At 41.6% G+C, this 24,261-nt stretch overlaps 1 protein-coding gene across 5 annotated transcripts in view; it reads left to right on the top strand.

Annotated features, from left to right (window-relative positions):
• ERG (ETS transcription factor ERG) overlaps positions 1 to 24,261 on the top strand; it is a 154,424-nt gene that overhangs the window by 70,705 nt on the left and 59,458 nt on the right. Inside the window, exon 1 of one of the 5 annotated variants that reach the window (XM_064705305.1) lies at positions 20,041 to 20,149. The exons of the other annotated variants lie outside the window; for them this stretch is intronic. Within the exon in view, the coding sequence (XP_064561375.1) occupies positions 20,132 to 20,149 (18 nt within the window). The 5' untranslated portion in view covers positions 20,041 to 20,131. Of the gene's footprint in view, positions 1 to 20,040; positions 20,150 to 24,261 lie in introns of those variants that run through there. 5 annotated transcript variants of the gene reach the window in all.

Raw genomic sequence — 24,261 nt, 5'->3', positions numbered from 1 at the left:
TCCAAGCCAGGTTTAATGGGAACACTGGGATCTGGTAGTGCAGGACTTCCCACAGTGTCAGCTGGGCTTTTCTGAAAAAATATGATAAAAATGAGATCTGTGAGAGCCTGGGTGGAGCTGTGTGAGAGAGAGTTTGTGGCTGACAGCATTTTTCCAGGAAACTGGACAGTGGGCCCATGATTTCAGATGCTTTACTAGTTCTGATGAGCAAACCAGGCTGGGTGAAGCCCAGATAATGCCTGTCCCCACTGTTACAGACTTTCATGTGGTTTAGATATAGAGCATTTAAATTGTTTTGGATGAGAGACTTTAATGAGATGGCAGTTTTGGAAGTGCTGGCTGTAATAGCAGCACAGTTAATATTACTGTTTTTGGCATGGCAGACATGAGAAAAGTATTTTTAGAGCCAGACATATGAGAGGCTTGCCAGGGGGTAGCATCTCTTCTCTCTGTCTTGCTCTGCATGTGGCTTTAACTTGAAACCATTATTCCCTCTGGGCCAGCAAACCATTTTGGCTAAAAATTGCCTTGGATGTGGGAGACAAGGATCAGCTTCACACATGTGGGCAGAACCCACACATCTCATTCCTGCCTCTTCCAGAGATAAGCTGTGAGGGAGTTTCCTGAAATATTTCACTTGATGGAGCAGAGGAAACGTTTTTTAAAGGAAGAGGTGCTTTAAAGAAAGGAAAGAATCTGTAATTATGTAACTTTCATTGCTGTCAGCCTGCATTTTAATGACTTTGATTTTCAGGTAGCAAATCAGTAGAAATCCATCCTCAAATAGTCTGTTGGCTGCTTTACTCCAAAGCATAAACATGGTTTTTTATTCATTCTGTGTATTTATATTTGAGAGCAAAACTCTCTAAGAAATATCTTTAAAGTTTTGAGTTTGTTTTTGTTTTCTTAATAAGCAAAAAATTAAAAATCCTTTAAAGAGACTGAGGATATGAAATTGCTGTTTTAAAGATATTGAATGAGATTTATTAATCATTAATAGATATTAATGAGCCCACTGTCAGGAAAGCAATGCAAGATATTAAACTTCCCTGCTTTGAAGAGTTCTGCTCTCTGAAGGGAATAAAATTGAAGCAATGTAGGAGGATTACCTTGAAAGCTGGGAATGGATGATTCTGAAAGCCTCTTCCCACCTTGATGATGATGATGATGGTTGGTTCAGCATCCATGAGTACCAGGTCTCAAAGGTGAAATTTTGCAGCATGTTCCAGATGGATGGAGCTGCAGACATTGTGAATGTGGCTTCTGGTTCAGGACTTTGCAATAAAGGTTTGCCAACAAGAAATGAGGGAAAAGCATCATTGTTTTAGAGCTGTGTGAGGCCTCTTTTTTATGCCTGAAACTAGATCTTAAACTGATAAACAGACACATGGATAGAAATAACTTCATTTTCTGAGTGAAGATTGGTGGCCCCTTTTGAAATCTGGGCTAGCCTGAACTTCACATCTGAGTAGGTGGCTCCAGAAGGAGCCAGCCTGACCAGCCTGGAACTTTCAGATAACCAGCACAAGCAGAAATATTTCCCCTAAATTCAGCTTTAGCCTGGTAGGCCAAAATATCTGCAAACTGACAGAAGTAGTTTAGTTTCGACACTGAGGCTGTTTTGCAATCTTTCCCTCCTCACACACATGTGCAGTTTGGCTGCTATTTATCACTTTAAATTGTCCCCTATCAAATATGAGAAGTGTTATGAGTAGCTGGGATGAAGTGCAGGCTCTGAGGAAGACAGTGATAGAACTCCCCTGGCTTTAACAGAGACAGGTTTTAACCCTCACCCTCTTTTTTTTTAGCTCTCTGTGTATACTTCTGTTGGTTATGAACTGTATCACTCCTTGCTGTTTTATTTTGGCAGGCTTCAATGCAAGATAATAGCATGTATTTTTAAAAGTCAAGTTGCTAGCTTTGTAATAGGAAATTAAATACTCCCTTCTAAGCGTGATTAGTCTATTAAAAAAAAAATAGTAGAGTCATCCAGAGGGAGATAACAAGATAAACTGGTGAGTAGAGCTCTTAAGGCCAAGTGTTTGAGTATATTTTAACAAGCTATTTAAATTCTAAGTACTATATTTTTTTCTTCCATAGTTATCCATGGACATGGAGTTACTTCCTGCATATTTGTACAGATATGTACAGATATTATTTTGAAGTAATTCACACATTGCATCAGTCCATTCATAGCTTGAGCGAGCCCCAGCCTGAATTCACTAAGTTGATTTAAAAACCTGTACTCAGACTGTGGGACTGGTGAGTTCCCTGCATTTCCTGTAGTAGATTTTGTTAATGGATGATTGAAATTGTCCAAGCTATGGGCCAGAAACAAATCCAGCAGGGCTCATTTTGGGATCATTCTGTGCAGAACTCCCACAAATAAATACCCAGTGAAAAGTCACTTGTATCCTCAGCCTCCAAAACATCACAGCCTTGCCATAATTTCACATCAGTCACTTCAAAATGTGCCACATCAAAAACCAAAAATATTTACTTTTTTTACAACAGTAGAATGTATGGATAGGCCATACTTATTTTGGAAGGTTGAGGTAGCACACAGGCTGGTAATTCCTTTTCTGTATGGAGTTATAAATACAGTCACTAATTGTGCCACATTTTAAGGGAGTTTGTAGAAAATTCTGAGTTTTTACTAGCGGTGTTTATTTGCTCTTGAAGATAAGTGATTAAAAATGAGCTTGTGAAGTGTCAGAAATGCCAAACAGTAAATATTTTTTTTCGGTATGCAAATACTTGCCTGCATTGATTACTATATTTTGACACATAATGATAAAGCATTAATGTGAGGAATACATTATACAAAACCACAATAATCACCAAGGTTCTGTAACATCTTTATGGCCTTCCAAAATCCACCATGTGAGAACTTTGTTAAAATAGTAGTGATGCAGTTTGACATATGGGAGGTTTGGGAGATTTGGAGGAAAAGCATTAACCCTGACACTTGAGGTTTTTTGGGTTTTTTGTTTGTTTTTTTGAGGTGGGTTGTTTTTTTTTTTTTTTTTTGCTTTTTTAAAGAAAATGTATACACAAATTAATATATATTAGGATTTTTTTTAAGGTTTCATTTCACCTGCCTTTAGAAATCTGTAATGCCTGCATTTAAACTATTTATCTGAAGCTCTTTTTGGAGACTCATAGAATCATCAGGATGGGAAGAGCCTTCCAGAACGATCCAGTGCCACCCCAGCCCCACCAGCATCACCCCAAATCCTGTCCCGAAGGCCACATCCAGACTGCTCTGGGACAATTCCAGTGACTCCAAACCTCCCTGGGCAGCTCAGCCCAAGGTCTGACCACTCTGCCAGGGAAATTTTCTGTCCCAATCTCCAACCTGTGCAATTTGAGGCCATTTCCTCTCCTTTTTTCCCTGTCCCTCCTGTCAGGAGTTGTGCAGAGCACTGAGGTCCCCCCTGAGCCTCCTTTTCTCCAGGCTGAGCCCGTTTCCCATCTCCATCATCCTCTCTTCATCAGATTCATGTTCCACCCCTTCCCCAGCTCCATTCCCTTCTCTGGACATACTCCAACATCTCAATGCTTTTTTTTTTTTTTTTTAAGTGAGGGAATCAATGTCCTTTTTTTTGAAGTGAGGGAGTCCATGTCCCTTTTTGTTTGAAGTGAGGGACTTTCTTCCTCCAGTGGAAAGGAACCTGACATTTTTAAGGGCAGAAATAACCTCAGCTGAAATCAGTTGCTGCAAACAACCCAGGAAACCCAATTCCTACAGCACACACCCTCCTGATTCCCTGCACAGATGCTCTGGCAGTGCTTTTTCCCTGTTTTTTTTCCCACCTGTAGGGCTGGGAAGCCTTTGGGAGGAGGGCAGGGCTGTCCCGGGGCCGTGGCCCTGGAGAAGCGGAGCTGTCCAGCACCTCCAGCTCCTCAGGGCAGGGCTGCTGCTCCGAGAGGGGACAGGAAAAACAGGAGAAACAGGAGAAACCTTCACCATTCTCCCAGCAAACACTTCCCTGCTCCACAGCTGCTCCCAGCATCGCTTTTGAAGCCTCCCAGTTGGCTTGGGGGGCACCGTGCATGGCTGACATCATCCACAAATGTTCAGCACAAGTGGGGCTGGGCCAGAGGAAGCTCTGCTTTGGAAGATGCTCTTGGAAAGGCTGCAGCCTTCAAAGCTGGCTCCTGAGCCCTGCCCTGTGATACACGGCCTTTGTTTTGCATAAATGTTTGTTTTAATGAGGTAGCGCGATGCAGATCGTCCAAATGAAAAACATGTGATGCACCCTAGGCAAGAGAAAGGCAATAACTACACAGATTTTTGAGGGGGGCTAGTCATACCACAGGCTACCATTATAACTGAAAAAACAACAAGAATTTTAATATAGCTGTCTGGCCAAATATATTAATTTAAATTGAATGGCTTTTTCTGATATTATAGCTGTGAGGCACAATGTTCTACTGGCAGGCATCTTCAAAACCTTTTTTAGAAGATTTGCTTCAAATTATTTCTGTGCACCAGATCTTGATGGTATGTGCATTTGGGAGTCTGACCAAAGGGGGAAAAAAAAGCTTTTGATTAAATCAATGACCTTTCCTGAAGGTTGAAAGAAATGGAGATTGTAATACAAAAAGCTGCCTCCTCCAACAGTGTTTTCTTCAAAACATTTACTCTGAGCTCTCCTCCATTAACCTTGCTCTAAGTTTTTCACAAATTTTTGTATCCTTGTGCCAGCACAGAAATATTCTTTCCCACCAGCAAATCCTTTAAAATAAATTTCAGTCATTTCCGTGATTATTTCCCTAAATAATTTCCTGATCACCAGTTTCCATTCTTTGCCAGAGAATCCTGATGTGTTTCTCCAAAACCTGGCAAAACTGGTTTCCCTCAGCTAATTGGATGTCTTGGCAAACTAAAGACATTTTCCTGCTTGCTTGGAGATGAAAAGTGTGATCATTTCTTAATTATTTTCTGGATTGATTTCACTTGATAAAAAATAGCATCAACTCATCCAAAAATATCAACTCATCAAAAAATATCTTTGCACTTTGTAATTATTTCATGAAGCAAAGCTCTGGGAAGCCACCAAAGCTGAGAACAACGTGGAACATCCTTCCCTAGAGGTTGATGTTCATGAAAGTTGAGTCTCACAAGGAGAACAATACCTTGTAGAATATTAGGTTGGCTGTTATTAGATTAGACAACAAAAGCATCACAAATTTCACCAAAAGACAGAGGCTTAATAACATCTCCTATGTGGAGATGCTGGAGGATAAACTTTGCTTTTGTGCTCACCTGGGTGGCTTCATTTTCACTTGGGCTGGGACAACCCACAGACAGCTTGGAGGAGCATCTTAGTGTTTCTTCTCACATTGTCAGGGGTGGAATTTGGTTCTCTGCAGCCCAAGTTGTCTTTGAGAGCAAAGAAATCTGAAGCGACCCTTTTTAGGAAACACTTCTGTTCTGTTTTTTTGGTGGTTGTTTATTTTATTTTATTTTATTTTTTTTTGGCTTGCGGATGTTTGATATATAACTAATAGAATCCCAGAATGGTTTGGGTTGGAAGGGGCATTAAAGCCCATCCAGTGCCACCTCTACCATGGCAGGGACACCTCCCACTGTCCCAGGCTGCTCCCAGCCCCAATGTCCAACCTGGCCTTGGGCACTGCCAGGGATCCAGGGACAGCCACAGCTGCTCTGGGAATTCCATCCCAGCCCCTGCCAGGGAACAATTCCGAATTCCCAAGATCCCATCCATCCCTGCCCCCCTTCATCTTAAGGCTGTTCTCTAATTACTAATTCCCTAATGACTATTTCCTGTTTTCATATCCAGTTTTTGATGGATTTGTCTACTTACCTGAATGTTTGGTTGAATTTTCAACTCTACTGTTGGAGTGTTTGAATTTTTTTTTCTGAATACATGCACTTGATTACTTGAAGTTCAGAGTTTTGGAGGACTCAGTTCTATGGCTCAGCTGACAAGGTGGTGTTCAATCAAAGGTTGGACTTGATCATGGAGATTTTATCCCAGCCTTAATGGCTCTTTGATTCCACATCCAAACCTGCACTTAATTTTAGCATTTCCCAGGGAATAAGTTCTAATTTATAAGCCTGGCTCTTATGAAACAGAGATGGATTTTTCTTTTATCTGTGCCCCCAGCTGTAATTCTCCCAGGGCTAGACCTGAAGAGGTGCTGGTTCTGCTAGTCCTGCTCCTTGTTTTCTGGAAACTTTCTGTATAATATTTAACATTTTATTAGCTCCCCATCTGGGATTTTTGTTTCTTCCACTGATTCCTGCAATTCCATGTATTTCTACCTGCATTTACCTACCAATCTTGGATTCAGGAAGCAGCCAAAACACGTGCTTGACTTTGAGGATAAGCTTAAAATTCACCAAGTGTCTTGGTTTGGAAAGACAGGTGTCTGCTAAGGAAGGCAAGAGCCTCCCTTGAAATGGAAAATATAAACCCTATTCCTCCAAATTCTTATAATTTTGAAATTAAAGGGCTCTCAGGCAAAGATAAGGGAATAGGAATGACAGTTATTTACTAGGGAAATTAAAAATACAAATGCAAGAGTACAAAAATAAAACAAACCACTGCCAGAGTGAGACCGTGCCCTGCCCCCTGTGTGTCAGGGCGGTGTCCCAGCCCCATCCCATGGGGGCTCAGCCCTCCTGCAGTGCCAGCTGTGGCTCTGCTGCAGCACGGATCCTGCACAAGGGCGGAGTTTTCCTCTGCAGCTCCAGGGCTGCTGCAGATGGGCCTGGGCTCCCTCTGGCCATGCAGGGCAGCAGAAAGCTGCTCCTCTGATAATGCAGGGGGCAAAGGCTGCTGTGCTGTGCCAGGCTCAGATTGGATCCAGGCAGGAATGCTTGGCTCCTCCCCTGGGCGGAGCATCTCCCCATGGGATGCTGGGATTGGCTCAGCCCTGCAGGGACACTCACTGGCCATGGACAGCAGAGATCTCCTGGAGGGAGGATTGGCTGTGGGAGAGAGAAAGAAAAAACTGCCCCAGGAACAGCAGAGAACTGCCCCAGCTCTGACTGATGGACATAGAACACACACCCCCGTTTCCAACCTAAGACACCAAGTGTAATGGGGTTTGAGCATCTGCTTAGAGTGAAATCCAAAATTAAATGTCCTTCCTGAACGAGGATGTTCTCCTGAGTCAGCCCCTGCTTGCAGTGCCTCAGCCTGAGCCCTGGCTGTCCCCGAGTGTGTCAGACACGCCGGATGCTCTCAGAAGTGGTTGATCTGATGAAAGAATTCATCTCCGAGTCATAAAGAAACCACAAGTTTCCTTCACTTTCAGTCTGCTGCTTTGATATCCTTGGTCAGCAGTTCTCCTCAGAAACCATCCCCCAGTGAGGTCCCATCCCTCATGATCTGGTTTATGCAGCCTGATTTCCCCACTGCCTGAAGATGTTTGTCACCCAGCTGTATCCTCTGCATTCCCTTCCGTAGATATTGTGAATATTTGGGGAAGGAGGCTCTTCCCATGTCTTGCCCAGGGAATCTCCATGTGATTGAAGCCTGAAATAACACAGTGATTAGAGCATGAATTTAGGTGTATCATTTCCATAAGGTGCTTTTATGCATGAGATTAGTGTTAATCTGGAGGCGTTCCAATTTAAAAACAGTTTAATAACTTTAAATAAATAAACAAATAAAATTTTTAAGTGTAGGAAAAAATGCTCCCCTCTTACGGAGAAAATTAACCTGAGGGAAAAACTCCTTCCAAATGAACCTTCACCTGTAGCAGCTGAAAGTTTTGTTAAGAGCTGAACACATGAAAATCATCTTTGTAATTGAAGAGTCAATTGTTTTGAGCTCTTTTGTGCAGCATTTATATTAGTAACATAAATCACCACATAAGATTTTGGATATTTGTGGTGCACAAAGTTCTGTGGTATTCCAATTTAAAAATGACTGAGTAATTTAAAATAAATAAATAAATGAATAAATATTTTTTTTAAAGTGTAGGGGAAAAGGCACTCCACTCAATAAGAAAATTAACCTGAGGGAGAAAATCCCTCCAAATGACCTTCATCTGTAACAGCTGATCATTTTGTTAAGAGCTGAACACACAAAAATCATCTTTGCAATTGAAGAGTTAATTGTTTTGAGTTCTTTTGTGCAGTATTTAGATTAATAACATAAATCACCACATATTATTTTGGTGCACAAAAGTTCTGTGGTTTGATATAGGAAGCTTGAAAAAGCCATGTTTACCAACCTTACTTGAACTAACTGGTATCATCTTATTTGTTATCCCCTGCAATTCTTTTTTTAAAGGACAATTTCTGGAATGACAGCTGAGTAACATCAGCCTTGCTGTAACTATTTTTGCATTTTTTAAATATTCCTATTAGAAGCTCAAGCCAGAAAAAATACCCCAGTTTTTGGCAGTTGATGAGAACCACTGACTCTGATTTTTGACTCTGCAGTGACATGGTTCTGTGTCAAATAAGGCATTCCAAATTCTTTCCTCGTGGAGAGAGCTGTGTGGCTGACAGTGTCTCCGTGGGCTTGCTTGGATCCTGCCTGTGATGCTGGCAGATGCTTTGGTTCTGCACATGCTTGGCTTGAACAAACCTGCACAAACACAGTTTGCAGAGAAATGCACTCCTTCATCACTTTATCACCGTGTGCTGTCGATATTCCAATGGCAAACAAAACTTCCCTGACCCCCAAACCTGAGGCGGCTGATGTGCAGGACCCAGGGGAAGTTTGGCATTGAGGGTTCTGATTCAGGAAAGTGTCTGAGAAAGTATCAATGTCTGAGAAAGTATTGTCCTTCTGGTGTTTGCAATTCCTTCTGTCCCACCTCTCACAGGAGAATTGAGGCACAAGTGGGAGGTTGAGCTCTGGAGGGAGGCACTGGGTGCTGAATCTTCTCCTGGCACTGCTGTGTTGGGAGTTCAGGGATGCAGATTGTCTTGGTTTGGAAAGACAGGAGTCTGTTAAGGAAGGCAGGAGCCTCCCCTTGCAATGGAGATTGTAAACCCTCCCCACCCCTCCAAATTGCTATAAATTTTAAATTAAGGGGCTCTCAGGCAACAAATATGGGAGCAGGAAATAACAGTTCTTTAAAAGGGAAAGGAAAAAAATAAAAGGATAAAATAAACAATGCAGTACACTAGAACAACACTGACAGAGTCAGAACCCAGCCTGACACCCTGTGGGTCAGGGTGTTGGCAGCAGCCCCATTGGAATTGTGGCTCAGCCCTCCTGCAGTGTCAGGGATGGTTCTGTTGGAGCAAGGGGGATCTGTAGAGAAGGATGTGTTCTTCCTCTGAAGATCCAGTGGAAGAAGAGGCAGCTGCTGTTCCTCTGGGGAATCCAGTTGAGAAGCCGTGCCAGTGTGTCAAAACCTCTGGATTATATCTGGGTAGCAATGCTTGGCTCCTCCCTCTGGGCTCACATCTCCCAATGGGATGCTGTAGTTCTTATCAGCCATGCAGTGACATTCAATAGCTGTTATCAGCAGATGTCCCCTCCCAAGGGAGGAGTGAACGTGGTCACTCAAAGAGAGAGATAAGGCAAACTGCCCACTTGACAAGGGTAATCTGCCATACAGATGGTAAGTGAAAACATCTTGCATTGCAGTCTTCCACACAGATGATCCCAGTGCTGAGCCTGAGCCTGTGGGCAAAGGATTGGGGGTTCCCTCCTTGAAAACTTCGAGAATCATCCTCTTTCCTTCCTTTGCTTTCACAAGTGCCCTGAAAACCAAATGTGGAAACCACTTAAAAATACCAGCTCAATGGAATGCCTGGTGTTTTCAAAGCCGGTGTTATTTTTTTGAAACCCAGCAAGTTTGTCCTGAGCTAATAAATGTCTTCAGCTGTCCCCAAACCCACATTCTTTGGCAAATAATTGCATTGCCCATAAATAAATATGGTTTCACTGAGCTGTGATGGAAGAGATGCAGAGTGGTGAGAGAAAGTCTGGAAAGTCTGGAACCTTGGAGGGGAAGGAGCTCTTTGAGTGTTCAGGTGTTAAACCATGTGGCCACCTTAAATACCTGTGTTTATTTGGCAAAATAGGCTCATCTACTGAGAAACTCCTGAGGCTGCCCTGGCTCTATCAGCAGCTCAAGGTAGAAGGTCGATATTCCACATCAGGCAGGAAAATCTAGGTTTTCTGAAATTTTTCTGCATGTTTTCGCCTGCTGTTTAAATCACCTGAAACTCTGATAGCAGTGATAAATCTCACACTGGACATACAAACCAGTGGCTTCAATGATTTGTGCATGTGGGGTGTGAAGGAACCTAACCAGGCTTAATAACAGCTACAATGAAAGATCTCATGAAAAGTGAAAATTTAAAAAAAATAATGCCCCAAACCTGTGTAACCACATCCATAAATTTGTTCCTTACATTTTATGTAGTCTTCACTGAACTCAGTGAGAATGTAGCCTTGTGTAAAGATAAGCCAGCTGTGAGTCTTTGCAGGACTGCAGTTCATGTCTGTGGAGTTATTTTCAAACCCAAAATGAGATCATTAAGAAGAAATCCAGCAGTTACAGTCACCAAGTGACACATCACAGGTACCAGCAGTGTCCTTTGTTGAACCTAGGAACTGAAAAGCTATGAAATATTACCACTCAGCTAAAACATAAATCTTGGCTACTTTAAAGTCTGAGGAAAATTTTTCTACTTTTTCTTTCCTGTTCTCTTTTTCTTTTTCCTTTTTTTTAAATGCCAGATCATAAAAATAAAATTATGATGGCATGAATAACATTTTTTCAGCCCTCCTACCATAACCTATTTGCCACTTACAAACCAGAATGGGTTGGGATGGAAGGAACCTTAATGATCACCCAGTTTCAATTCTCTGCCATGGCAGGGACACCTCCCACTGTCCCAGGCTGCTCCAAGCCCCAATGTCCAACCTGGCCTTGGGCACTGCCAGGGATCCAGGGGCAGCCACAGCTGCTTTGGGAAACCTCTTCCAGTGCTTCACCAACCTCACAGCCAGGAATTCTTTCCCAATATCCCATCTATCCCCACCATTCCCTGTGTGCTGTCCCTGCATCCCCTGGCAATTGTCTCTCTTCAGCTTTCCTGGGGCTCCTCCAGGCCCTGCAAGGCCGCCCTGAGCTCAGCCCAAAGCTTCTCCTGTGCAGGTGAACAATCCATATTCTCCCAGGTTTTCCTCATGTCTCGTTTGTTAAAATGGAATTGTGTAGGATGATGGTTACAACTTGATGGGGGAAAAGTGGATCACCCCTCCATGAAGATCCCCAAATCCTGCTGGAGGCACAGACTTTCCTCAAGGACATCCTGTCCAGATTTCCACTGCTCCTCTTGGGGAAATGCAGTAGGAATTTAGATCCAAATGTTTTAAGCAGTCCCTTCTGTAGACCAGTCACCATCCTGCAGTGTGAGAAATTCTGGGAATTCAGAAGTGATTCAAAGTGCCCCATTCCATGGAATGATGCGGCACACAGAATTTAATTCCTTTTCTACAGGATCCCAGCTAATTGTGAGTGGTTGTTGGGAAAGTCACGGGCTACCAAGGTAATTCAGCACACATGTTGTAGCAAGCTTTTCACACGTGTCTGGCAAGCCTCTCACAGTAGGAGAAGGCTTTAGGGATTCTTTCCCCAGCCTTAAATCGTGCATTAAATCCTATCAATTATTGGTTCCCCTCCCTGTTTCCACTTCTGCTCATTTTTTGTTATTAGGCAGCACTTTTTGTGCCTTGTAACATGATTAACTTAGAGCCTTCTGAAACTCAGAATTTCCAGTTTGCAGAAAACTGTCATATTGTGTCATTTGGTTGAATTCCCAATGGGTTGAAACTTTACTCCCATTGGAGCAAAAGAATGTTGGTGGAAGCAGGACATTGTCTTTATTTTCATTTATATCTGTTTATTTCTTTATACTATATTCTTATTCTGTATTTATTTCTTAAAGCACTGTGAGACCTACAGAGTGCTTTAGATATGGGTAAAAAGGTTGTGATGATCATGACAAATCCCAGGTCTGTAAAAGCTCTGAGTTAGATTTAACTTGGCAATTAACTATATTCAGTGTTCTTTTTCTAAATGCCCATAGTTTTTATCCATTAAAGTAAATTAATAGTCCCCAGGAGAAAATATTTTGGTTTATTGTTGCCAAGTCCTTTGATTTCACACTATTACTTTAAAGATAATAATCTCATTTTCTTATATGCTGTTGGAAATGTCTTTCTCTAGAGGTACTGAGGTTTGAGAATACAGAAATCAGATCAGGTAGGACTTAAAGTGGAATTTCTTGTGTGTTTGGAATAGTTGGTATTTGACACTAGGCCTTACAGATCCAATGTGATCAGTATTTTAAATTTAATTTTGTAACCATTATAAAACCATGTAGCTAAGCAGTGTTAGTTAAAAGTGATTTTTAAACTTTTTTTTACCTCACAAGGCATATGGTATTAGTGGGTCTTAGCAAGAGGCAGAAATATCAGACAGTTTCAGAAATGTGTGAATTTTATTTTACTTTTTGGATCACACACCCTGGTCTTGGGAATATTCCTAGAAGATGTAACATCTTCCAAAATGCTTAATTTCTAATGAGTTTATTGAATCTTGTGGCAAAACAGAGAATTTCCCTTTGGAGAACAGCTGTCTAAGTGGAAAAAGGCTAATTGACACTGAGGAAAAAGATTGATGGGAAATCAGGGGGTTTTTTTTCTGTTTTTCAAATATTTAAATTACAATTGAATTCATGATTAGTCTTTCACATCCTGAGGGTTTCTGTTTGTGTCTGCTGAGTGTGGGCATGGACCTCAAGGTGCTCCAAGAGTGGCAGATTTCAGTTTTTAAGAATGATCTGGATTAGCCCTGGTCTTTCGGGGTCACTGAGTTTCAAACACAGATATTCCACATCTGTTTCTTGTTCACAGCCACTAACAAAGAAGTACAATATCAGGAGAGCCCCAAGCAGCAGAGTGTGAGAGACACTTTAATAGGTTCCATTCTTGATGAAAATCTTGGAGCAGCCTCACTAATACGGGGTAGAAATCCAATATTCCAGACATTTTTGCTGTGTGAAGTGGCCATCAATCCAGGGATGGGAGGACTTTGAAGGACACTGACAAATAACTACTTCAAACCATTGTGTAGTTCAGTTAAAATTACCTAAAACATTTGGAAGAAAGTGAGGAAAAATGTTGGCCTTTGCCCTAGAGGTTGCTTCTTTTTTCCATGCAGAGAAGTTGCTTTTTGAAAAAGGTTTTTGGTTTGGTGTTTTGTCTTGTTCTGGGGATTTTTTGTGTGTCCTGCATTATCATTATCACTTAACCAACTTTAAATTAGCATCAAACATAAAGGTTTTCATATATATTTCATATTTCATAAAGGTTTTAATCAAATATAAAGGTTTTCATATCAGTGGCAACTTGGAGCTGAAAATTTCAGTGCACTCTAGTTTATCAATTAATTAATCAATCCACACAGCACCCCTTTGGCATTTGGTCGTACAATTTGATACTTCAGAGATAGAAAATTAAAGAAGAAAGGAAGGAAAGTTTAGGTGAGATTCATCTCGTATAAACAGAGTTATCCAAAAGCTGGGAATTGCAGATGTTCCCTTTGTAGGGAAGAGAAGAGAAATACTTTAAAGGTTGAAATTCATCTCATCTTTTTCAAGTAGCAGTTGTAGGTGCGATTGAACAAAACTATGAAGGTGGTTGTGTTGGGAATTGCAGAAATCTTGAAGAACTAGGGTAGTTCTGACACCTACATTTAAAATTCTTCAACTCTGCTGAAGTGAATCCCACTTCAGCAGAGAGGATTTCAATTCCCTATCTGCAATGAGTGTCAGCACTTCCCTGCTATGAAGGACATGATTTGATTGTTGAAAATAATTCCAGTGTCATCTAAAGAGAGCTTCTGTTTATTATTTATTATTATTTATTTTTAATTCATTATTTATTATAAAAATATGATCCATTTATTATCAAAATATCATTTATTTGTTAGTTATTATTATTATTATTATTATTATTATTATTATTATTACTAATTTCCCAGCTCTGTGGTGTTTGTTTCATGTAGCCACTAAAGCTGGTCTCCAGTAGAGGTGGGCAAACAGTGCTGTAGCCACCAAAAATATTTTGGCTGATAAAATTTTAGGTAGCTTGGGTCACAGATAAGGAGTTGGTAAATGAAGTACTTTGATTTTCACTCCGAAAACTTCCAGGGCTTCTTTTCTGTAAAGCTTTTTCCATGGGGAAACAGCGCATTCTTGACTGCTGTTATTTCATGAAGTAATGTTAAATAAAAAGATGTCCCCAAATCAGGTTCTCTCTCATGTTTTCAGTTCTGCCAGTGAGTGAATTCATTGTGAGAGGAAGGAAGGTGGGAATGGGGGAAAAGTCATGGAGGGATTGATGGCCCACATGGATTGGGGCAGCAAAAGGAAAGGAAGCAAAAGTGGGAATGCACTAAGGACAAGCAGCCCTGAATGCAGGGTGCAGAGTGATGGGGGGTGCCAACGCAGCAGGAAAAAAATTCCATTTTTAAAGTATTCTCTTTACTGAAAGGCACCAGTGCTGACCTGGGAAAGAGCTGTTCTTGCCTGGAGTGGAGGAAGTTCCTTTCCAGGGGCAGGGAGCACCATCTAGTGACCACAGGGCTGCCCACAGGGCAGGGAACAGGGAAAGCCGTGGGGACATTCCCTGATCCTCCTCTGTGCTGCCAGGGAGGGAATTGAGAGGCACAAAAGCTTGGAAGCAGTGCTGGAGGAGAAGATGCTTTTTGTGGGATGCAAGTTGTGTCACCCCTGTGATCAGGCAGTGATAATTATTTTAATTACGTGCCTTTATGGGCTGCTGGTGTCCATGTCGTGTTTGGATTTTGGGGAATGCAAGTGCCTGGCTCCTGGAGCTGAACTCCACATTTCCAACCATGGGGCAGTGGGTGTGAGCCCATCCCAGAGCTGTGTCACAGACATATTTTCTGAAAAATACTTTTGCTAGGCTTTTTCTCCTGAGAAGCCTCAGAAACAAAATGTAAACAATAGTTATCTGCTGCTGTGGAATGCAACAGGTGCAACTTTGATTGGTCTCATGTGGTTGTTTTTAGTTAATGACCAATCACAGTCCAGCTGTCTCAGACTCTCTGGTCAGTCACAAGATTTTATTATCATTCCATTCCTTTCCTTGCTAGCCTTTCTTCTATTCTTTAGTATAATTTTCTTATAATATAATATAATATAATATAATATAATATAATATAATATAATATAATATAATATAATATAATATAATATAATATAATATAATATAATATAATATAATATAATATAATATAATATAATATATAGTTTTAATCTAATATATATTATTTAATATGATGTATATGATTTAATATAATATATATCTTTTGATATCTATAATTTTCTTTTAATATAATATATATAATAAAATAATAAATCAGCCTTCTGAAATATGGAGTCAAGGTTCTCATCTCTTCCCTCGTCCTGGGACCCCTGTGAACACCACCACAGAGCTGGATACCATTTTTCCCGGGATGGAGTTTTTCTTGGTCTCTCAGACCTGGTGCTGCATCAAAGCCACTCAGGCATGAAAGGAATAAGTTCCTGCAGCAGCCCCAAGGGCACAACATTCCCATGGTCAGGGTTCCAGGGGGCCTGGAGAGCACAGCCCATCACCCCAGAGCTGCTGGTCCTGCAGCCCCATACTGGAATTCCTTTCTCTCCTGGGCACTTGTTTGTTTCCCTGTTAAAACCCTGATTGTGAGACCTTTCTTTGTGCTGAGGGGAGATTTTACCCCTCTGTGAGCAGATTTCACTGATATTTTCATCAGAGCTCATGGAAAACTGTGAATTAAAGGGAGTCAATCCAGCTGAAGGGCTTGGTAAGGGCTGTACTTGACCCTCACACACCAAATTGGGCATGGCCAAACTGGAGCTGCATTTTGGCAAAATGCTGAATTCTTTTGAGAGGATTGAGACCTTTACAAATGTGTCTTCATGTGCCATGAAGTAGCTGTCATTTTCTTGAACTTTTTAAAACCTGCTTCCAAAAACTGCAGTGCAAATTCTTTTATTGTGCTCCAGTTTTTTGATTTGTAGCCTGGTTCTGCCTAGAGAAGAGTCTCTTTTTTACCTGGAAGGTTGGTGAGAAGATAAAAGCTCATTTATTTTCTCTGCTGACTTTTCTTTTAAAACCCACATCTGCAGACACTGTGTGTACCCATACCAAGCACAACAGAAAGGTGAATGGATCTCCAGTTTTCCAGTGTTTTACCCAGAGATTTTTGTATAGTTCAAGGGATGAAGGTCACCTTATTACCATAGCAGAGTGTATCTCTAATCTCTTGGTCAGCCCAGAGTAGAGTAGTGTTCTAGCTTTACCTCCCACACAGCAAGAAGAATTACAGATCTATTTATAAAGGGAATATTGCAATGTATTTCCGTCATATTTCATAGAATCCTGGAATGGTTTGGATTGGAAGGGATCTTAAAGATCTTCTGATTCCTATCTGGTGTTGTGGGCAGGGACAACTTCCACTGTCCCAGGCTGCTCCAACCCCAGTGTCCAACCTGGCCTTGGGCACTGCCAGGGATCCAGGGGCAGCCACAGCTGCTCTGGGAATTCCATCCCAGCCCCTGCCCACCCTCACAGGGAGAAATTCTTAATTCCCAAGATCCCATCTGAACCTGCCCTCAGTTTGAAGCCATTCCCTATGTCCTGTCAGTCCATGCCTGTGTGACAAGTCACTCTCAGCTGAACGCATCTAGAATGCATTTTAGGTGTTCAGGTGAGTACACACATACTGAGCATATTTCTAGTACATCCTAGAAAGGATGCAACAAGCCAAACAACTTTTCTATTTGGAATTTAATCTTCATTTAGGACTCAGTCTGATTTTTTTTTTTTTTTTTTGCATGATCAAACCAAATCTTCAGGTCTGTCCAGGGTTGGTTTAAGCAGACTTAGATCAGCATAGATTGGAACCTTCAACTCCAGTTTGGAAAGATCTTCTCTTCAGAGGGAACTCTTGAGTCCTAAAGGTAGAAAACACTTCAAGCAGAGTTTAAGGGTGTTCAGGAAAGAGTTTAAGCACAGCTGTAACTCTAAAGCATGTGCAAGTGCCTGCTTTGATCAAGACACTTCAGCACATGTTCAGTGTTAACACATGCTGGGGAGTTTTGCTGCTCTGCAGTTCCCAGATGCAGGCTGAAAGTAGGAGAATATTCCAGCTGAAAGGAGCCAGGACAACTTAGGGTGACAAGCTTCAGAGAGAAATTAGAGGGGAGCATTATGTGACTTGTGTGGATTTTTTGTCCTGTTTTTACTCTGTTTGTTGACCAAGTTGTTCAAACTCACAGACTGTTGTTTCAGACAATAACACAGAATTGCCTAACATAACAAAAGCATTTTTTCTTTCTATTTAACCTTAAAAAAATCAGAAAAGAGAAAAATTACAGGAGTGTTTGTACTCTTTTTCTTTTGCAAATGGATGATGGTGATTTGATAACCCAATATTTTCCTTGCCTCACAGTACCAAAGCTCTGCTTGCAATTGGATCGGCCTCAGCGTAAGCACTCAGAAATCTGCCTGTGGGTATTAGTTTGAAAGTCAAATAAACTTCCCTGGATTCTTTGGCACAGAATGTGTGCCAGCTTCAAATGGCAAAATCCTTACTGGGCTGTGGGCTCTGTAAAACTTATATAATAATAATAGAGCTCAGCAGTGCTCCTTATGCTTCCAAAATCCTTGTGTAAACCAAGAGGAGGTTTGTGTATATGGAGGTGGGATGGAGAAGAATCATTACTAAAAACTGCTTGTGAATGAATTTGTAAAATCCTCTCCACTGGGGAGCTGGAACTGATACTTGCAACCTCTTGATATATTGGAGGAAAAACCAAAATATCAGGGGCTTAACTGGAGTGGAAGTCACCCAACTGAAACATTATACAATGCTTTGAAATTTCAAGAGAAAGGTTCTAATCTTTTGGCTGTCTTGCTCATTGTTTGGAGATGAAAAGGGAGGAAATCAACATCCCCATGAAATACAATTACTATAAATTGCTTTCTTTTCATACTGTTCATAATGAAAATAGGAAAGTTACCTACTCTGCGGGAGCACTGTAATTTGGTGGATGTAGACTGCAAGAGCACATTCAGCAGTGCAACACTGCATTTCTACCTGAACCAACTAATGGAGAATATAAAATATTGTATAGCAGTGCTGACTCCAGATTGCTCTGAAGCCACGAAAAATATTCTTTACAGTGGAAGAATGGAGAGCTCCTTAAAGTGAACTCTAAAACTGAGCTGATCTTGTGCAGGGAGTTGATCCTGAGTCCCAAAGATTGGATTTGAGATTTGACCATCTTGGAGCTCTTTCCCACATTAGTGATTGTTTGTCACTGCTGCATCCAGGGATTCCCAGCTCTGTGGTCCCCATGGGACACCTAGAAATGGGAATTTCCTGGATCTGGCAGGGCCATTCCCACAGCAGGGGAGGGTGGATGAGCTTTTGTTCTGCCCTGGAGGACAAACCAGTGAGGGACTCTGTGTGCGCCTCTGGGAAAATGCATTTCACCTTTCTTGGGTTGGCATAGGAGAGGAGAAGTGAACTGGGACTTTCTGCTGTCTTTGTGTGGAAAAACTGTGTGTTGAATGCCAGCAGTCATCACCAGCTACAGAACAAACCTCCCATTTCCTTTTTCTTCCTAAGGCTGGCAGAAGGCGGCATTGGGAGAGGGTGAGGTCATCATTCCATTAAATAATGCTGCAATGAGCCATTCACTATTTCTTGTTCTTTTTATTGTGCCAGAGTCCCTGGTCAGAGGGCAGGACCTTACTACAGCTGGAATTATCTTCCAGGCAACCTGTGCATGGTTGGGTGTTGTCATAGGGAGCAATGAGAAATTATAAACCTGTTAGAGCAGGACCAGCTTTTTAAATTTTTTTTTTTTTTTTAAATTAACGAGTTCTGACTTGTTCTGATTTTTCCTTCCATTTTTACGGGTTGTATTTTCAAGCTTTTCTTTTCAGGCTGAAGCCTCAGAATGTCCTGACACCAGGAATTGTATCTTTTATGAAAATACAGAAAACTGTGAGGCTCCTAAGTGTGAAAGGGTTGTGCCAGCACTGGATCCTGACTGGAATACCCTGGCTGGAATTGTGGAAGCACTTTGCCTTTCTTACATATTTTTTATATTTTAAAGTCCAGGTCTCTTATACAAAGGGACAGGGACAGTGTTTTGTTTGCACAGCTGGGAATTCTGGGGTGCCCCATGACTGCCAAGTGCTCTGAAAGGATGAATAAAAATATAACACTGAATAAAAAATGGCATCACACTCTAACCAGGAAGGGACCTGCCAGTGAAACCATCTCATTTCCATTCATGGATAGAGCTGTGAATTTAGGGAAGAACATGGAAGATTTAAGACTGTTTATGGCATTCAGGCATCTGCTTTTGAAGTTTTATGTCATTTGGTGACTTCCTCTCCTCAGTAAGAAAGAGACATCAAAAACAAATTATTGTCCCCAACCTATCTGCTTGTTCTCTAAGGAAAAAAAATGCTCAATCAAATAGTCTGGAGAGTGTCAATAGCTCAGGAATGCAGGAATGAGGTTAATGGACAAATATAGACGTGGTGTAAGCAGGGCCAGACCTCATTAACATATTTGGAGTTACACCCATTTATACCCAGCCTGGCTTTGGCCCTGGATCAGCAATTCCCCAGGGACCAGCCTGCATCAAACCACTGCTGAATTTGGCCCATTTCATCTGACATCTGCATCCTGCCTCGAAGTGGCCTGTCACACTTACTGCACATCACATCACACCTGCCCAGCCAGCCACGGGCAATTGACTTTTTTGTTTAAAAAAAACACCAAAAACCCAACAAAAATTAAAAAAAAAAATCAGTCACATATCATCAAGAAAAACAACATTGTTTTAGGACTCTTATCTCTTCACTCCCAAATATCCTGTTTCTTCGAGCTGCGGTGGCCAGGACCAATAGAAACCTCTTCCTGCCATTGGCTGACTTCATTTCCCAGAGTTAGCACAATCTCATCCGCTCTAAACAACCTCATCAAAACTTCTTTCTGGTCAGAGCGAAGCAATAATTATTATTAGCAATTATTAGCGATCAATAATCTTGATCACATTATGGCAAGCACTATTAAGGTAAGGAGGGGGGTACCTTTTTTTGGTTGGAATTTTTTTCTCACTGCCGTGTTCTTTGGTTTCCTTTATCAACCTAGATAAGTTAGAATTGGGCAACACCCCCACTGCCACAATAGAGGACAACAAGATTTCCTTTGTACTGCCTAGTAAATTTCCTTTTTCCTACTCCAACCATCCGCAAGGCTTAAAAACTTCAAACTCGGAAAAAAAATTGGGTTTTTTAAATTCACTGTTCAGTGGTGTGGATTGCATAGACGAAGCCCTTTTGTGAGAGCTTCTGAAATTTCTTGTAGGTATCCCTGGGACGACTTGGATGTGTCTGTGGACTGCCATGAGGGGAGAGGGTGTGCACTGGAAGGAAAAACCGGGCTCCTAAAGGGCACTAAACTTTTGGATACTTTGAAATGTTTCTCTTGCGGATGGGGACACAAATGGGAAGGAGAGGCACCAGCTCTTGTTTCTCTCTCTCATGCAGGTGTTAATTATGTGCTTTTCTAGAAACTCGTAACTTTAAACTCAGGACTTTTCTGGATGTTGTTTTAATGGTGGTGGGAAGATCTCGCGGGCGTGTTCTTTTTTTATTGTTTTAATTTTTTGGACAATAAAAATCTCCTCTTGGTGCATAACTTGATCTCAGAGCATGGTTTGTTGGCTTTGTTTTTTTTTTTTTTTTAAGAATGGCTTTGCTGAGTTTTTTGGGGCTGTGTCACTTAGAAAGTTGAGTAAATCTGTCTGTCTAGTTTTTGTTTCTTTGGTCAGCAGTTACCAATAGAGCAATAGCTGTGATTAATTGCAGAATGTAACGGCAATTAAGCGATTTCTGATAGCGAAACTAATTTTACATAAAGAGCATGGAAAGGGAGGACTCTGCTGTGTTGTTTTATCAGGTTTGGGATCAAGGTATTGTCGGATTCAGGTCTGAGGTATTTGTTTTCGTTGTGGCATTGTCTGTTTCTGTACTTTTCTAATTATCTCAGAGATTTAACGAGGGGTATGGAATATCTGGCTGTTGGATAAATAGGGCTGCAGTTGGATTTTTCAGTAAATTCTGCTCCAGTGTTTACATTTCAGAGATCATTTGATGCTTTTTGTTACGGTTTTGGGAAGCTGACAGTGGTGCCCGAGGGCAGTGCGATTGAAAAGTCAAATGAACCTTTTGTTTTTGTGTTTTTGTAATCACTGATGTTTTCATGAGGCTATCAATAGAGACATAGATCTGACTCTCCTCTGCACTGCTGGCCAGCATCTGTTAAATGCTCAGTAGCTCCTGAAACTGAATTCCCTTTGGTTTTGCCGTGCATTTCAGAGCATGCAGGACATGACAGGCACTTAATGAAAATCTTGAGTTTCAGGGAGTCAAGTTTTGGCTAAAAGGAGGGCTGTGTACTGAGGTTTTAATGCTGGGTTTGCTTCTATTAATCAGAATATTGATAAAAAATTTATTTTCAAAAATAATGGCACCCACAAGATAGGATGCTGTTTGCATTTTAGGTAACTCCTATTATTTATTTCCTTTATGTTTCGTATTGACTGAATTTTCATAGGCTAGAAGATTGTTAAATGATACCTAATTGATGTTATTTAACCTCCACCTTGCACTTAGAGAACTGTTTTATGCACCCTGGTAATGCAATGTACTCAGCAAAATGGAAGAATGTACAATTCTCTGTCCTCATCTGGAGTGTGAATCTTGCAGGAGGTCTCAGGCAACCCAAAATCTTGAGGATTTTGCTGCCCAGGCTGCTGGGAAGGCCTTACATACTGTAGCAAGAATTAAAATTTTATTTATGCAAGTGCAAAATGTGAAATGACTGGAAAGAAATGACAGGTGCTTTGTATTCGAGGTGCAGGAAATGTGCTCTGACACGAGGCTGAGACGGTCCCAAGATTTTCAATTCCTCTTCTATGGGGAGTGGATAAAGAAGCCTTTTAACTGAAGGGTTTCTGAAATAAAGACATTCCCTTTGAAGGCCAGGCAGGTGTTTGTTTAGCTTTTGCTAAGCTGTTACACACATATATATATTTAATCATATAAATATTGAATATAATGGCTTGTGTTGTCTGGTGGCAGTGGGTAGCCCAGCTCTCCCAGTGTGGAGAGCCTCATCTGGGAATTCACTGGCTTCTTCAGGGAAGCTGTGGAGTCACTAAATTTCAGAATTAGGACGGGAATCCTTCTGAATTTGTTTGCAACGGGGCTGAGACTTCTCGGAACCTGCAAAGGTGACCTTCCAGTCAGGGTGTCTGATTCATCCTTTCCCTCTCACCACCCTGCAGATGGACCTGTGGGACACTGGGGCTCGCTGGGCTCTGGGCAGGCAAACCCTGCTGGCAGATTTTGGGTGCTGTGAGATTTTGGGGACTATGAGATTTTGGGTGTTGTGAGTTTTTGGGTGCTGTGAGATTTTGGGGACTATGAGATTTCAGGTGCTGTGAGTTTTTGGGTGCTGTGAGATTTTGGGTGCTGTGAGATTTTGGGGTCTATGAGATTTTGGGTGCTGTGAGATTTTGGGTGCGGGGAGATTTTGGGTGCTGTGAGTTTTTGGGTGCTGTGAGATTTTGGGTGCTGTGAGATTTTGGAAGCCATGAGATTTCAGGTGCTGTGAGTTTTTGGGTGCTGTGAGATTATAGGGGCTATGAGTGAATTTTTGGGTGCTGAGTTTGGCATCCTGAGCGTGGTTTTCCCAGAGGATCACTCTCTCCTCACCCTGTGCCCTCCTCCTGTTGCCCCCTGTGCCTTTTTCCCACCATGGTGGAAGGTCTGTCCTGAAGAGGAGGAAGAGGAGGATGAGGCAGCAGCTTTTTCCCAAGCTCTGACATGGATAAATGATATTAATCTGACTTCCCCACTGGACCATCCTTGCCCAGGGCTCAGCAGGAACCCAGCTGATTTCACTGGGGCTCACTGGGCTCTGGGCAGGCAAACCCTGCTGTGAGTTTTTGGGTGCTGTGAGATTTTGGTGCTGTGAGATTTTGGTGCTGGGAATTTTTGGGTGCTGTGAGTTTTTGGGTGCTGTGAATTAATTTTTGGGTGCTGAATTTGACATCCTGAGCGTGGTTTTCCCAGAGGATCACTCTCTCCTCACCCTGTGCCCTCCTCCTGTTGCCCCCTGTGCCTTTTTCCCACCGTGGTAGAAGGTCTGTCCTGAAGAGGAGGAAGAGGAGGATGAGGCAGCAGCTTTTTCCCAAGCTCTGACATGGATAAATGATATTAATCTGACTTCCCCACTGGACCATCCTTGCCCAGGCCAGGGATCTCTCCCTTGGATGGGGAGAGGTCAGTGCAAGAAGCTGTGGAGAGGAAGGTGGTGCAAGAAGGAGCCTCCCCAAACCCAAAATTTTGGGTTGATATTTCATATCCCAATACCTGGTGCACACTCAGCTGAGCTCTCTGTTATGTTTTTTTGGCATTTTGGAGGATGAAATGTGGTTTTTCAAGTGGAAAAAGTCTCCTTAGAGTGAAGGTTTCAGTGCTGACAGGTTTCCCTCTGGCTCAGGTGGTGTCTGACAGCTCTGCGGTGGCACAGCAGTGCAGAGCAATGAAGCTGAACATTATAAAATAAATGCAATTATTTGTATTTATTAGTCACACTAATTACTGTAAATACAATTTTAGAACATATCTGAATTGGGCATCAGTCTTTTGTTCGGTTTTGCCTTTTTTAATAGAATGGAGCAAAAATTACTTAAGAGTTACCTTGACGTGCAGTAAAAATAGTTATCCTGGAGGTCATTTTGGTGTTTTTTCCCATTAAATAGAAAAATGCACCTAGAATTCTAATTCCTTGCCATGTTCAGGTCTTGCTCTGTTCTCCTGCCAGTGCCATTATGCTTATTCTTAGAAAAACTCTTCAGTTAGTTGACTTTATAATGATTTATTGGTTATACTTGTGGATATTTCTTTAACTTACACCTAAATAAGCTCACATCCACTCTTCGTTATTATTTGCTGAAGTGATGTTCATGTGGAATCTGTGATTTCAGGGAGAAAAAGTCTGTGTGTTTGATAAAGGACAGGAGAATCTTTGTGGTTTCTGAGGCTTGAGGGTGTGGATGCACTGATTAAAGCAGAATATAGGAGGCAGGATTAATTTTTTTTGAGGAATCTTATT

Source organism: Zonotrichia leucophrys, chromosome 1 (assembly GCF_028769735.1).
Source record: "Zonotrichia leucophrys gambelii isolate GWCS_2022_RI chromosome 1, RI_Zleu_2.0, whole genome shotgun sequence".
Taxonomy (NCBI): domain Eukaryota; kingdom Metazoa; phylum Chordata; class Aves; order Passeriformes; family Passerellidae; genus Zonotrichia; species Zonotrichia leucophrys.
Note: the sequence above shows the minus strand (reverse complement) of the source record. Positions and strands in the feature narration are given on the sequence as shown.